Here is a 15,183-nt window from a genome sequence, read left to right on the forward strand (position 1 = left end):
TTGTTTATATTCATGATGGAGAGCTTGGCAGGTCCACCAGACACATATACACACAATAATCAAAAGAACAAATTCAGATGCTGCTGCTGATGCCGCCTACAAGGTTTCCCATCGCAAATATGTCTAAGAGCCCCCACCACAACAACTACCAAGAAGTTCAGCATGGAGTTTCATCCAGTCCACCCAAATCTGAGGCTCTGGCACAACGAATTGACCTTGCATCCTCGCACCCTGGTGGCCATTTGACGCCATGCTGCAGCTGCTGTGTGTGCACCAGGCTCCAGGGGGGCATCGCTGAGCTGCGGTTGATAAGTCAAACTGGTACCCTGCGGTATCTCAAAACGTGCATATTTGCAGCAGGCGATCGTTAACCTGTGTTACTATTTAAAGTGCGATTTTGTTTTCTGGCGTCTGCACATGCGCACACGTGTCTCCATCTCCTTGCCAGTGATGGGAGAAGCAGACAGACGCCGAGGGGCAGTTCCTGTTTGAATGACATTGCATTTTCCAGTCCATGTACCATTTGTAACGTCCACATCCTCACACACAAACACATCCATTGTTGTCCTTTCCCTCACTGCCAGTCGGGTTTCTATCATTACACATGTAAAAGCACGTCACAGACATCTGCATTACATACAAAGCTTCCATGACATGATTCAGGCGATCTTATCTTGAGTATACATTTAAAACCACGCAAATAGGATGTCATATTGGTGTATTTTTCATTTTAAAGGGGGGACAACCAATAAATACAGGCTGTGTCAGTTCGGTCAGCATGATGGTGGCGTTGTTGGAGCGCAGATCTGCGGGATTCCAGCCATCCCATTGGTGGAGCAGTGCAGAACTGCGGACGTCTGCGCTACACGAACGCCACCGATATAGTCCGAAGTGAACCGAGCGTACTTCCGCTTTGCTGTCAGTCACTCCTCCGCCCCCCGGTCGTTTCCCACACTGCGCCGGCTGTAACTGGCGGTGCTGCTCGCCTGCTGGCTGCACTGTTGTAGGCAATGGCGGCGGACGGTGGAGGCGGCGGCGGCGGCGGCTCCTCGCTGGTGAGATGCGGCACAGTGGTGTCTGTGGTTGGGCTGCTGCTGGCGCTGTGGTGGCGGTCGCCGGTGCCGGACCCGCTGGACGAGCGGCTGGACGCGGTGCTGTCCTCCCTGCTGAGAGCCGAGCGCAAGGCGGGCGCGGAGAGGGACGTGCACCGCCGCAGAGTGGCCATCGGTGAGTCTGTTCAACACACAGACGAGTGCACGCCACGTTATCCCGGGGATTAAAGTCTGTCTCTCTCTCTCTCTCTCTCTCTCTCTCTCTCTCTCTCTCTCTCTCTCTCTCTCTCTCTCTCTCTCTCTCTCAGATGTTTTCTGTTTTTCCAATGGACACAACTTTACGTTCAGGCTTAGTTGAATAAAGCCAGGATACATAGTCTCTTTGGTATCTTTGTATCTGCACATAAACTACACGTAGGCTACAAATGATAGCGTGTTGGAAAGGTATAATGCTATATTTTTATATTTTAGACACGATGGTCACAAACAGTCCTCAAACTAGTGGATTTTTGTTCGTTGATTTGTTTCCCAAATATGCGCTCTGTTGATACTAATACGTTTCTTATTGATGCTTTGAGAGATGCCATACAAAAGTGAACATCCATGATCAAATTATAAAACTGATTTGGCCAGTGGGCTGTTTTGGTCCAATTACAAGATCAATCATGAATTAATATAAATATCATTTTATGAAGTTTTTTTTTTTTTTTTTTTTTTGTATGTCCCTTCAAAACTGTGTTAATGTATGCAAGGTCCCAAAGATAATGGAAATTCAGACACGACTCTTTTTGTGTGTCTTTTGCTAATTTGTCTAGTGTTTACATATTAAAAGAACTGTGGCAGGGAAGCTGCTTCATTAGTCTTGAGGACTTCTTGCACTATTGATCTGTACAGTTGCAACTGTGAGGAATGTGCTTATCAGCCCCTGACACCCCTCTGTGGGTGTGTTAGTGAGTGAGTGCAAAGCAAACGCACTCCTCCGACAACCCCAAACTAGCAAAGACCAAGATACTTTAACTGATTTTTTCTTTTACTTCACCCCAACAACTATTAACATGCTGTATATTCATCTTTTAAATGTGTGGTGGTAAAATGTTCTGAATGCAAGTGGCCCCTGGTTAATCACTGGAGAGCAATGTGGAATAATAATAATGATAGCCATATCTTTTCAGTTCTTTACCACATCTGATAACCTCAGATGACAAACCTGTATTTATGCAGATTGCTTACTCTACTGAATGAACTTTGACAGTGTTAAGATCACAATGCCAACTACCACGTTTCTTAATCTGCACTTTTAACTCTCCTGCATTGTCATGAAAGATTTTAAAAAAGAAAAAATAAGCTGCTGCTTGTAGTTACTAAGGCTAGTTATTCATTTTGAAGTTATCCATTCTTACTCAACTACAACTTCTCAAATTGGCCATAACCCTTTCTAGTTACACCCATGAGACATTCATTTTGAGGAGTCTGTAGAAATAAAAAACACCCTTTATGGATCCCTGCAGTTATTTAGCTGCAGGAGAAATTCCAGATGTTTTTAAGCCAGTAGTTTTTAACTCGCTAAGTTTCTGAATGTTACAGCCTCCTGCTGCATACACCTGTAATTCATTCACACACACACATTTTGGGGACAGGAATATAAGTGAAGCTGTGTTGTGGTTCATTTTCCACTACTTTTTTTTAATATTTAATTTAAATTATTCATCTGTACATTTAAACTTAACTTTTTTAAATGGTGTCTGCAGAGGTTTTTAATCTTGCAGTAAATGTAGAGGAATCCAGTTAATAACAAATTCTGCTTGTATCCAAACTTTGTCATGCAACTTTTGATAACTGTAGCAACTATAATGTATCTGCATTTGATTCTGTCTGTACACGATCACACTGAAATTGTCTGTCCTCCCGTGGTGTGTTGTAGGTTTCGGGGGCTGTGTGGACATCATCGTGGATGGCGTCTCGCTGCTCAACAAGGTGGGCATCCGGCCCAGCGGTAGCCCCCTGCACCACGACTACATCGAGAGCATTGAGCAGATGTCTCAGAGCTTTGCCTACTTCTTCTCCCCCGGTGCTGCCTCAGAGTAAGTGCAAACAAGCCTCGGGCAGTTATCCATTAATAATGCACCCACACCGGTGGTAATTATACTGTATTTGTAGTTTGTTTTGTACCACAGATGGTTAAATTCCAGACACCTGATCAATGAGACGTCAAGTCTCCTCTCGTTTAGATATTTAGGTCTTACTACTACAGGTTTAATTGTGTTCCCTGAGGCAAAAGAGCTGGATTTATGAGTTCTAAAGGATTTCTCAAACAGGTGGAATGGAAACCAGTAGACACAGTGGGGCTCCTCGGGGGAACTGCTCTGGGGAACTGCATTTCAGTTGGTGTGTCGGTGCAGCTTGTTTTTCCACTTTGCATACTGTGAGTGGAAGGCTGGAAGTGGAAGGGGATTTCTGTTGGCCTGTCCAGTTGACCTGTCAGGCCTAATGTCCTTTATAATTGAAGAAATAAAAAAGTTAATCTAACACAGAATTAGATCAACAAAAAATCAACATAAAAGGAAATTCAAGCCCTTCACCCACCAGCATCACCACTGATGGGCAGCAGCCACACACCATGCGCTCGAGTGTCTCTGCAGGACGACTGTCCTCATTTGCAAGTGGGTTTGAATATGCAGACAAAAAGCAAATGCTTCTAAACTTGCTGTGCACATTGTAACCAGAACTCATGAGAGTGAGAGATAAGGCCCTGCATGTGGACAGGGTCTGTGCCAAAATAGTTTCGGTTGATTCTCAGACCAGAAGTCTGCTGAAGTATGTGGCAGGAGTAATGGATGCATCACGGTGGTGTTTTCTAAAAATATCTCTTCAGAACACATTTCCCCTTTCTTGCTAGACACCAGTTTCAATGAAACAAATAATATTGTACCTGACTGTGATATAAGCCCTTATTGCACATTTTCAGGTATTATTTGAAAGAGCTATCTGTGCTCCTAAAATAAACAGTCTCTGAATAAGACAACATGCCCTCTATATTGGCCAAAGCACAGGAGCCCTGTGTGTCCCGGCTGTGAACGGAGTCCGGTCTCCCTCACTGCTGTAGCAGGGCGGCTGTGCTCTGCGTTCTTGTAACCCTGAGCTCTCCCACAGGCGCTTCGTGGCCAATGACACTCTGTTCAGAGAGCTGGTGGAGGCGTCCAGGGAGCTGCCGGGCAACCGCTGGGCGGTGGGGGGCAACGCGGCCGTCATGGCCAACAGGCTGGCACAGGAAGGCTGTGACGTTCTCCTGGGGGGCAGCTTCAGCCCGGATTTCAAGGACGTCCTGTCGCCCGGCATTACAGGTCAGCACTGCTGGGAGAGGTGTATGGATTGATGCTGAATTGGGCTGATGAACCATTCTCCAGCATGGCAGTGGCTGTGCAGTGTAGCTCAGTTCATCCCAGTTTAGCTCCGTTCAGCAGGGTTTTATAAATCTTTGAATCACCAGCACCTTCAGAACTGGTCCAATGAAGCCAGTCGCGGGTTAAATAGAGAATTTTAAGATCCCGGCCCAGCCCTGAGACCCAGTCTAATTGACTCCCCTCTCGCCTGTGTCTGCTTCCAGTGGCAGGAAACACCGTGGAGGAGCCCGATATCCACCTGATACTAGAGTATCCCTCTGGGGCTCAGTGGGGGGAGTACACGGCAAGGAGAGCCAACAGGTAAGAGAACATTATCATCATGTATAATAGGTTTGGTAAATATTCAATATTCATCATCAAAACTGGCCTTTTACTGTCATGTTAAGTTGGTCAGAACTAAACAGGCAAATACTGAATTTGCTTCTCTTGACTCTATGGCAAGCACCATGCAGGATTTGACACTTCCCCTGCTTTGCATGTGTGTGTGGTGTTTTCGCGTCTCCTCCTCTGGATTAACCTGGCGTTAACTGTGTGGTGGTAATAGTTGTACAAATGCAGCCCTGTGCGTCGCCTCGCAGGTACATTGTCCACAGCGATGACCACAACCCCTTCCTGGACTCCATGGAGGACTTTGAGGAGCAGCTGCAGGACTTCAGACCTGACCTGCTGGTGGTGGGAGGCCTACAGATGATGGACAACTATCCCTTTAAAGAGGGTGAGGAGTCGTGGACCAACACAGCTGGCCACTGTGTCCTTTTCCACAGGCGTGTCATGATGGCTGCTAGATATAGATGCGTGTGTCCATTTTGTTTACACGTGGGAGATTTTAAACCAAAGGAAATTCTGTCATGCACCTGTTCTTGGGAGTCTCTTCCATCACTCTCGTGTTTATCTGCTCACAATTGTTTTACAGCTGATACATTAGATATTTAACATTGCTGAAATGTTAAATATCTGATGTTCCTGAACTGTGCACCTTCACTCTTTTGGGTCTTAATCACTGCGTTTCCTCAGCTCTCCACACGGAGGTCAGACCTATGCGTGTGAAGGCTTTCATCGTGGTGAGAGGTCCTCCTTGCATTCCTTTATTTCTGGTCTTGATTTATTTTGTTTTCATTGTTTTTAACCTCTAAAGCATGTCACCTATATTTTCTTCTTTGCCCGGTTATGATCCTTGATGGGAAATGCTTCAGCATTGTTTGTGTGTGACGTAGCCTGTGGAGACACTTGAGTATCCTGAGAACATGCGATTATCGCTGGAAAGCATCCCGTGAATTCTTAAGTGGACCAAAGTCACCAGCGTAAAGAGCTGGGGCAGTTAACAGCTGTGTGACGTAAGCTCACTGGGATGTTGAGTTTATTTATTTAAATGCCCTGGAGGCCAGTCTGAGCCATATGGCTACTGTGAAGCTGCAGACCTCTACTCAACAAAGTCATATAAATGGCACCATCTCGTTTTAAAAGGGATTGTGATTATTTTAATTGTTTTAGTCTCTATCACTTTGAGAGGGACTTGCTTGAGTGTTTGACCCAGCAGGCATGCTTGAGGTTTGTCTTCTGAATGGGTTTATTCAGCCCACATGCACATTTGGAGGGTTTTAATGTTGCACAACTAACTTGGGTTCCCATCTAACACTGCAGCATGTGGAATTACATCTCTTTTCGTTGCTTTTGTCATCGCAAGTGTCTTGATTGCATTAAAAGATTCAGTATTAAATCTTTCTTTCTCTCCTCTCAGCATGTGAGCTACTATGTTCTACTGTTTCAGTTGCACTCCTTCCTTTCCCCATGTGATTTATGTCTCTTGCAGCTCTCCGGGTCTGTATCTATAAACCAAGCAGCTACATGCCCTGTACCAGAGCGATCACAGTCTGGTGCCTCCGCGTATGGAGAGACGACACTGATGTGTTCTGTCACATCCTTTTGAAACCAACACCAGTCGAGACGCTCCTGTTTTGAAAGCAAACTAACAGATGGTTATCTGAGCAGCTAGTGTTTCCACGGTCGGGACCCACACTTCAAAAACGGGCCGATCCCCTGTGTAGCTTTGCACCCCCCCCCTCAGGAGATTAATTCGAATGGATGGATATGTGCTTAGATACCAAGCCGAAATAGGAGTCTGTAAAAACCGACGTTCCCCTCTCGTTCAGAGTGTTTTCTGGGGGCACCAGTGAGTTGGGAGTTGTGTATCTGATGGTACTGGTTGTCTGTGTGTGCTCCCAAGTGTGTATTTGTCTTGCAGCGCTGTGTGTGTTGTCAGTTTGACATTGCTCTGCGTGTTTGTGTAACAGTCTGATGGTGTGAGTGTGTGTGTGTGTTTGTTTGTGTTAATCAACCTAGTTAACCCACTGTGTGTGTGTATCAACTTCACATTGCTGTGTGTATGTTTATCAACCTAACATCACTCTACGTGTTTGTGTATCAGTCTAATGTTGCTGCGCATGTCTCTGCAGGGGAGAGGGAGGCACGTCTGCACAGTCTGGGGCGGCTGATGGAGGCAGCAGGGCAGGAGACAAGTGTGCACTTCGAGATGGCCTCCTTCGTGGACCGGGGTCTGTTGGCGGAGCTGCTGGGGAAAGTGGTGCCCCAGGCCGACTCACTGGGCATGAACGAGCAGGAGCTGCCCAACCTGCTGAGCCTGCTGAAGGAGGGCAATGTCACGCTTCTCTCGGACCCCAACCCCCGCGTGGCCACCGTGCTGGACCAGATGCGCGAGCTGTACCGCCTGCTGAACGCCGGGCCCAGGGACCGCCGCCTGACCCGCCTGCACGTCCACACGCTGGCATTCCAGGCCATCATCGTGACCCGCGGCTCCTCCTGGAAGAACACCATGTCGGCCACCGCCAAGGCCTCGCTCACCGCAAACCGGCACGTCTGTGGCTCGCCCGACATCAACCCCAGCAAGGCCAAGCTCATCATGGACGACTCCTTCTCCATCAGCCAGCAGGAGGGCAGCCAGCGCATCCCCTTCCTGGAGACCAAGCCCGTGTCCTGCTGGGAGGAGGCCGACTATGAGATCTGCGTGGCGCCCGTGCTGGTGTGCACCGAGGTGTATCAGACCGCAGGGGGAGGGGACAATATATCAGCGGCCGGACTGGTGCTGCAGATATAGCAGGGGGAGGGGGGGGCGAGGTGAGTAATACTCAGGCAAAAAAACTTTTTTCCTGTTTTTAATTCAGTCAACGAGATCATTCCCACCTCATGTGAATTACCCTTTATTGTTTGTTTTACCTTTTATTTATTTTGGTTTTGGTTGCAACTTTTTCCAGATCCAGTGCAATATCAGAGGAGCCTATTTTTTTGGTTTAAAGAGTGTGGACTACATCCTGTGTTACTGTGAAACGCTCCAGTGTTTGTTTTTATCACCCTTAGTTTCTTCCTCTCCCATCTGCATTGGTCTTGGGAATTAAAATCCCTTCTCACACGAAAGCAGCTGCTTATTCCGAGAAGCCACTATCAGAGAAGGAACCATGTATGAATTGATCAAGAAAGCTGTGAAACTGCTACATACCTGTCTACATACCACACATGTATGCTTTCAGTGCTTGTGTGTTGTGCTGTCCTTGCCTTGCTTCAGTCTGTTTTGCGGGTTCAGTTTAATTATGCATCCCCTAATGAAGACATTGCGTCGCTCTCCTGCAGGCGCAAATGTCTTTCACTACACAGATGTTCATGTTTGCTTTTATTTTGTTTTGTTTAAATTCTGGCCATACCAACATTTAAAAGGGACCAACTTTGAAACTTTTTATCCTGGCTGGGAATGTTAACATAAATAAATTTGTGATCATCCAAACACCTTCAACTGAGGTTATTCTTGGGGTCTTTCTCGTTGTAAATGGGTGGGGTGGGGCAATCTAGTGGCACAGACCTAGTGGATTTGCAGTGACCTGTTCAGTGCTGGGCAATCAGTGCTCCACTCAGCCTGGTCCTTGGCGCTAGAGTTGCCTGTTATTCGATGCTGCAGTCTGTTCGCAGACCCTTGAATGTTAAAGTAAGATTGATGGGCTGCTCGGTTTGTGTGAACACTGCTTCCCAAAGACGACGATGCAGCTTTAATTTGCCCCCTCTCCCGCAGACTGGTGAAATCATTACATCCATATTTTTTAATGGTTTCTTTTCTTCCTTTTCCATTCCTTATAAATCATGCTAATCTGCGGCTGTCTATTTCATATTCATTGTTCTCATTTCTTTTTTGTGACTGATTTAATTTTTTCAGGGTTGGTTTTCTAGATCACTCTTTTGGGAACTAATCATTTGTTCAGTGTTGTGCTGGAGATACCATAGAAACATGTAGCAGAACTTGAAAAAGTGAATATTTCACATTGAAAAAACAGGATAATATGAAGAAAAAAAATACTTTGATTTACCCAGAGCAGGATTTAGTTTTTTTTTTTTTTTTAAGAAAAAACACAAAACCTCACTGAAATTTACATTCAGTAAGTGATTGTTCCAGTGGGAGATGGGGTGATTATAAGCACACAACACAATACTACACCCCAGAAAGGAAATGGAATGTTTAATGCGCCTCCTGTGCCTGGAAGTCTGTTTTACTGTGACAGAGCGAGTGCAGTGCGACAGACAGGAATCTCGGCTCTAAAAGGGAAAAGAGCTTCTCACACAGCAGAATGGGAATATGAAGACCAGGGCTGACCCTGTAGAGCCACAGTGCCTGCTCGTTTTATTAAATGCAAACTACTTGTCCTGGAGGAGAGCCGATGTGCGTTCTGTGAATACCGGTCTCCGTTTTCTGGTTTTGGTTCCAGATGAACTCTTGCTCCCATCGACTAATCAAATACACCTTGATGCAACCTTTATTAAATCTAATTAGAGCTCCTGAACAAGACAATTTGTTGTGCAGAAAATCTTATTAAACTCCTCCGTGAGTGCCAGGTTTTAGAGCTGCTCTCATGTAGGGGTGCAGTTCACTGAGCAGGTGTCTGGAATGTGATCAGATGAGCCGGAGAAGAATTTGCCATGTTTACGAGGGGAGTGTTTGAGGCCATGTACTTCCTAAACTTCTCTGTGCATCACTACTTGGTAACCTGTTAAGAGTTGTTTAGACAGCTTTAAGAGAGCGGTAGCAGCTCATTAAACAAGCTGAGGACACAGACTGTTTTTCTGCTTGACGAATGTCTTGAGAAAAACACACACGAAGCAGAAAGAATCTGAAACCCAGGTCTGAATAATAAATTATAAAAGCTAGAAAGGAGCTAATTCAGTTCAAGCTAGTTCAATTAAGGGCTCAAGGAAAGGAAAGGGAGTGAAAACCAACTCGGAACTAAGGCCGGGAAACCCTTGTAGGCCAGAGACACACACTACACTATCTTAGCTGGATCTGTGTGTGGAATCTGAAGTGTAAATCTGGCTCGGCCACATTTCTGTAACTAAACAGGATTTTGGTTTTCAGCTTCTGTGAACTGGCCACCACCCAAACACCTGGGATTTGAGCTGCAGTGCGGTGTATAGGTTTTGTCCACATTTAATCGTGCATTTTATATGAGATCAAGATCGATGCTCAAACCATACGTGCTGTTTTTCTAGAGCAGGGGTTCTTAACCTAGGGGTCGTGAGGAACATCTAGCAGTAAATAAAAATAACGATATGACAAATCAAAATAAGTATTGGCAGTTAAATTCCAATTTAGGCCGCTGGTGATTTCAAGGTGGCTGTGAAATTCTGGAAAAGTTACCGATCATCACCTGCTTATGGATCAGAAAACCACAGAGAAGGACTGATGCCCAGATTATTGACACGTAGCTAAAGTCTTGATTACAGTCACTGAGTGCACTGTGGTGGGGGGATCCAGCAGACAAGTTCCTCTAGGGCCAGGGCGAGAGGGGGAAAAAGTGGGGGTTGAGGCAGGTGTGGAGGGCTACTGGAATCTCAAGAAAATATAAATTCTCTAGGGCTTGTTCTGACCTGCGTTGAATAAAAAAAACTTTACATTCCACAACACTGTCTTTTCCCTTTTGTTCTGGTTGTCATGCCTTTGGGGGCTCACTGACACCCATTGGACTATACTTAAATTCATGTTACCAAAATGCTTGTGTGGGGAAAAAAGCACTCCAGAAACCACACTAGGTCCTCAAAACAGCTTAGTACTAGCTGATGGTATTTGATAATAGGCATTTATAATCACTGCATCAGCATAAACGCTGGGGAAAGTTTTCCATTTCTGGTTTCATTATTAGGTAAATATGAGGTCAGTGTTTTGTTAGATGTAAGAATTCAAGCTAAAAGCTATTTCTCACGAGGAGGACTCTGCCCTTAATCCTCTGGACACCCTCTGAACTGGAAGTGCACACAATCCGAATAAAGAAAAAAAGAGACAAACAGCAAAGAAACACGAAAGGTTAAATGAAACTGTGCGTCGGATTTGGGCATTTAATTAAAAGTGGAAGCTTCGAGGAGATTCCACACTTGTGTTCTTAAATCCTTATCTAGGTCTGTGGAGTGTGGTGTTAAGCCATTAATCACAAACCTACATCCCGAGATAAACCTTTTAATGAGGCCACAGACAGCCTCTGGAGGCCTGTGGCACATTTAGGGCAGCATTTAAAGGGGCACAGATTAACAGGGCAAAAGGAACAAAAAAACACTTTAGATTAACTGGCTGTTCTCTGGCAGAACTGCCCCCAGTCAGGACTCAGCTACAGGATGATTTCTTATCAGAGTTTTTAAAGTTCAGAGCTTGGTGTTTAGTTAACCTTGCCATGTTGTTTTTTATTTTGGGCTTGTCTGTATTAAAAACACTGACACTCACCATGTTCAATGTGTAATAGGAGTCAATTCAGCAGGGCACCATGCCTGACTGGTTTCTTCACATACCTTGCGTGATCATTTACTATGCCAAGTGCTGCAGCTCCTGTACACTGACATCAGCCATTGTCAAGACAGACTAAACCCAGTTAGAAAGACAAAACATTTATTAAAATCTTCCAGGGCATGTGATATAATTTAAAATAAAATATTTAACAGATACAAACATTTAAAAATGCTAACAAGCTTTGCATCTATTCCGAAGCATTACTGTCCTTCATAGACAGCACAGCGCTCAAGAGTTTCGGATCTTCCACCCAGTTGATTTTTGCACACAGAATTAGTCTCTAATGGAGTTGGGGGGAGAAACGCAGAAGGAGGAATTAACAATAAAATAGCTTAATTTATGTCTTAAATACAACAATGGCATGTGCTCTGTGGAATTGTAGAGGATGCTAAACAGGCTTCAATAAACTGACAAGAGGGACGGAAATTACCCGAAAGACTTCTTGCAGTGTCAGCGCCACTTGGTAACTCTGGTCGAGATAGGCCTGCGTGGCAGTGTGGGAGTCAGCGGTGATCCGCCCAGCCCTCTCCCTGACCTCTGCTTGGGTCCTGAGAGTGTGCAGGAGACTCTGCAGCACCATCTTCAGTTCTGGGAGATTGAAAGGAGGAGGGAGGAGAACCAGTGCGATGCCCCTGTGCGCTTACTGCTCCCCTCGGGCCTTTGAACATCACTTACCAAAGCGCCTCTTAGAAACCTGGCCGATTAGGGATCGCAGTTCTCGGTTTTCCTGTAAAAATAAATTGTTAAAAATGTTCCAAACGCTGACTTGAGTTTAAAATAGAAAGAAATAATACATTAATGCATAGTTTGTAGTTAATGGTAACAAAGAATTTTGTTCTAGAACAGCTAAGAGTGGAAAATACTACACACTGAGCTTCCATACCCCACCTGCTGGCAAGTCAACCCAAAGTTGTGCAACTTAAGCCTACATTGTATTTACCTGCCTTAATTTCTAATGTCTTGTGTTGAAACACAAGCCCTGATACACCTGGGTAAAATATTTTTGTCAAGCCTGTTACATGCCATTTTTAAAGGTTAAGACTTTTGTTTCCAGTAAATCTGCTCTTAAATATATTTTTTAAATGAGAGCATAGGCCTGACTGGTGCAGCATACCTTCTGGATGGATGCTATTCTCTGGCACAGGTCAACGGAGACTTGCCTCAAGGTGGGAGAAGAAAAGCAACTTATTTAATTGTACGATTTTGGTTCAGACAAAAAAGTAAAATAATATAAAAATTCAGAAATGTTGCACACGTTGACAAAACCGAGTGGAGACAATACATGAATCATGCTTACACATCACTCTCCCTGTTCTTTTGGATCTCATGCAGAAGCGCCTGTGCACACTGCATTCTTCATGGTTCGGACCACAGAGAAGTTCGAAAAGTACAAAAATAAAATATCAGACACTCTGCAGCGGTACAAATGTCAAGTTCACATTCAGTTAATTCAATAAATAAACACAGGGAACCTCTGCAGGAATTCTGCAGGAATCTTAACCAAAGAGAGGCTTAAGGAAATGTTTAATTTATACAAGCTGATGGGAGCCAGCAATGATGTCATCATGTGGGAAGCCATGTGTTGCACTCTGTGGCCCAACGGAGACAGAAGCCTGGTCCCTGGAGGTCAACTCCTCTCATAACGAGGAGGAAAGCGATATAACCTGGCAGTGTAATGAAGATGGACAGGTGCCTTGCTGCGTCATCAGGCAAACACCTGTCCTTACCGATGAACGGCTAGCTGTTTGGTACGGAGGTCCGACAGCAGGCTTTCATAGGGCGTCTCAACATTCTCCATACTGCAAGATACCAATACACATGTATTTATACTGTGCTATATAGGACACTGACTTATAGCTTGCATACATGCTTTACACCTGAACGTTGTACTGCCGTGCCTTCCCTTTCGAGGTATCTGTGTGCATTCGTTGTGAGTGCAGCATGTTCGCTTAATACTGCCATCTGTCTGCCACGAGTTGCCCATTTATCCACCCAATAAAACCTCTGTTCACTTATATACTTAACTGCTGTTTTGTGTCAACTTACCTGACACTCAGGGAGGGATCTGTAGTTTCTTCGGCAAAAACTGGGTTTCCTACAAAGGTACAAGCAGGACATTTTGAAAACCTTTAACAAATGTGTCTCTTGCGATATGTCTGACAACGTTGGGATCCTAGTCACCTCACCTACTTTTTATTTTTTGTTCTTGCGCGATTCCAAAGCATCCCCTGTGAGCTACATCCTACATTTGTTTTCTTTGACACAGGGAAAAGCTGAATCCTCCTCATTGCCGTCATCCATCAGTGAGAAAAGCTCTACATAAAATGGCACTAATAGATTTCCCCAGTGTAACGGTAATAAATAAATCAAGACTGTGAGGCACTCACTCAGCGCCAGCCAGGTTTTCATATCCAGATACTGCTGTTTCATCTGCTCCCTGAGCCTGCAAGTAAAAATATGAATTTCCACTTACTGAAACTGAATTGCCATTGGGTAAGGGCAGCTATCAAATTAATAATAATAATAATAATAATAATAATAATAATAATAATAATAATAATAATAATAATGATGATGATGATGATGATGATGAAAGAAATAGGTTAAAGTGACAAACATGAAGCCATTTATTTTTCTAATTTACATCTATATAGCATTCCTAGATTGCATATGTGAACTAGGATTTAAATCTGAAGATATTGTGCACGTACAGTACTTCTTGCATGCTATATTATTGGAAATGTATTACGGTACGGCAGTATGCAGGTTAAAATCAGTTATTGTTTGCAATCACAGTAATCGTAGTGTTGTATAAGGAGCTAGGAGTAGTTTGCATCAGAACAGGGTGTAAAATTACAGAGATTTGTAACTGTGGTAAATATGTGGTATAATAATGGTACAATCTAAATAACATGGCAAAAAAAGTGATTATGTACAATTATGGGAAAAGGTATAAATAGTGTAAAAGCATGGTAATACATGGCAATATCACATGGTAAACACATGATTAAAAAATGTGATGCCCTCGCATCACAGTACAGGGACGGACAGGTGACACTGAACTCAACCAGTTTCATTAGGGGCCTGGTGGGCCTCTCTTCCTCCGCTTCCCGCCCCGGCCTCCCCACGGCGGGCTGCGCAACAGGGCTGTGGGGGGCGCAGCTGGCGTGGAAAAGAAAAGACAATTACAGCTGTGCTCATTGCCCCGCATCGATACCCGGGCAAACACATGCTCGGTTAGGACGTACCTGGAGGATGAAGCTGTAGTGTTTTGGTTTCTATCCATGGTTTCGGCTGGTTGTGTGTGCGCTGTGCTTTAATACACGCTATTGTATTGTAGTATACACTGTTTTACGCGCACTATACGGTGCGTCACGGTGAACGGTGCGGAATCGCAGCACGGTGTGTCCTCTGGGCGGTTCCGTACACACAGACACCGGAAGTAACGGTAGCCTGCATCTCCGACTTCCGCTTTCGTGACTTGGCAGCACTTTTGGGTGAAGATTTCTATTTTTTCCCCCTTTAAAATGCAACCCTTTTCTTTGTTTGCTTTTTTGCGTCCTGCGTTGTTGCCCGTTTTCCATGTATACTTGAGTACTATTCGATTCAATGAAGAAATAATAATAGTAATAATGACTATCGGGACACATTTTGAGGTGGAAAGCTGTTGACTGAATTGCGGATTGGCCGGATTTGTCCGTCAAAATAGTCCAACAATAACCATATTTTCAGCAATCTGTGTTGTGTACGAACATCACGGGAATAGTTTGGTAAGGAAGCCATGTTTAAATTTACACCTGAGCACAGAAGGGATCCACCTCAGCGTGGCCTTGCGTTCCCGTATCCTTCGGTCGTGTTGGTTATACTTCTGGCATTCACGGTTTGAAATATGAATAAAACCTCT

The 15,183-nt window shown here is 44.7% G+C and overlaps 2 protein-coding genes across 2 annotated transcripts; one reads left to right on the plus strand and one right to left on the minus strand.

Moving 5' to 3' along the window:
- Window positions 1–938: 938 nt before the first annotated feature.
- On the plus strand, window positions 939–8,248 carry adpgk2 (ADP-dependent glucokinase 2). Its single transcript, XM_066697917.1, has 6 exons — window positions 939–1,227; window positions 2,974–3,133; window positions 4,203–4,393; window positions 4,657–4,753; window positions 5,032–5,168; window positions 6,907–8,248. Exons 1-6 carry the CDS (start codon window positions 1,011–1,013, stop codon window positions 7,563–7,565), a joined length of 1,461 nt encoding a protein of 486 aa, XP_066554014.1. The 5' UTR covers window positions 939–1,010; the 3' UTR covers window positions 7,566–8,248.
- Window positions 8,249–11,361: 3,113 nt separating this feature from the next.
- Window positions 11,362–14,742, minus strand: LOC136734326 (centromere protein H). The gene is made up of 10 exons (XM_066697930.1): window positions 14,528–14,742; window positions 14,343–14,441; window positions 13,667–13,722; window positions 13,326–13,374; window positions 13,007–13,078; window positions 12,577–12,633; window positions 12,394–12,439; window positions 11,955–12,006; window positions 11,710–11,867; window positions 11,362–11,559 (listed from the first exon to the last, which is right to left on the minus strand). The coding sequence occupies exons 1-10, from the start codon at window positions 14,563–14,565 to the stop codon at window positions 11,467–11,469; spliced, it is 720 nt and encodes a 239-aa protein (XP_066554027.1). The 5' UTR covers window positions 14,566–14,742; the 3' UTR covers window positions 11,362–11,466.
- Between the last annotated feature and the right edge of the window lie 441 nt (window positions 14,743–15,183).

This window comes from Amia ocellicauda, chromosome 1, assembly GCF_036373705.1.
Source record: "Amia ocellicauda isolate fAmiCal2 chromosome 1, fAmiCal2.hap1, whole genome shotgun sequence".
NCBI lineage: Eukaryota > Metazoa > Chordata > Actinopteri > Amiiformes > Amiidae > Amia > Amia ocellicauda.

What these genes read in the sequence shown, in the direction of transcription:
- LOC136734326 (XM_066697930.1), bottom strand. Translation starts at nt 14,565, where the DNA reads ATGGATAGAAACCAAAACACTACAGCTTCATCCTCCAG. An exon ending in CCCCTAATGAAACTGGTTGA is followed by an intron (nt 13,723 to 14,342) that starts GTTCAGTGTCAC and finishes TTTTACTTGCAG; the next exon opens with GCTCAGGGAGCAGATGAAAC. An exon ending in AAGAACAGGGAGAGTGATGT is followed by an intron (nt 12,440 to 12,576) that starts GTAAGCATGATT and finishes TCCCACCTTGAG; the next exon opens with GCAAGTCTCCGTTGACCTGT.
- adpgk2 (XM_066697917.1), top strand. Translation starts at nt 1,011, where the DNA reads ATGGCGGCGGACGGTGGAGGCGGCGGCGGCGGCGGCTCCTCGCTGGTG. An exon ending in TCCCCCGGTGCTGCCTCAGA is followed by an intron (nt 3,134 to 4,202) that starts GTAAGTGCAAAC and finishes GCTCTCCCACAG; the next exon opens with GCGCTTCGTGGCCAATGACA. An exon ending in ACGGCAAGGAGAGCCAACAG is followed by an intron (nt 4,754 to 5,031) that starts GTAAGAGAACAT and finishes GTCGCCTCGCAG; the next exon opens with GTACATTGTCCACAGCGATG.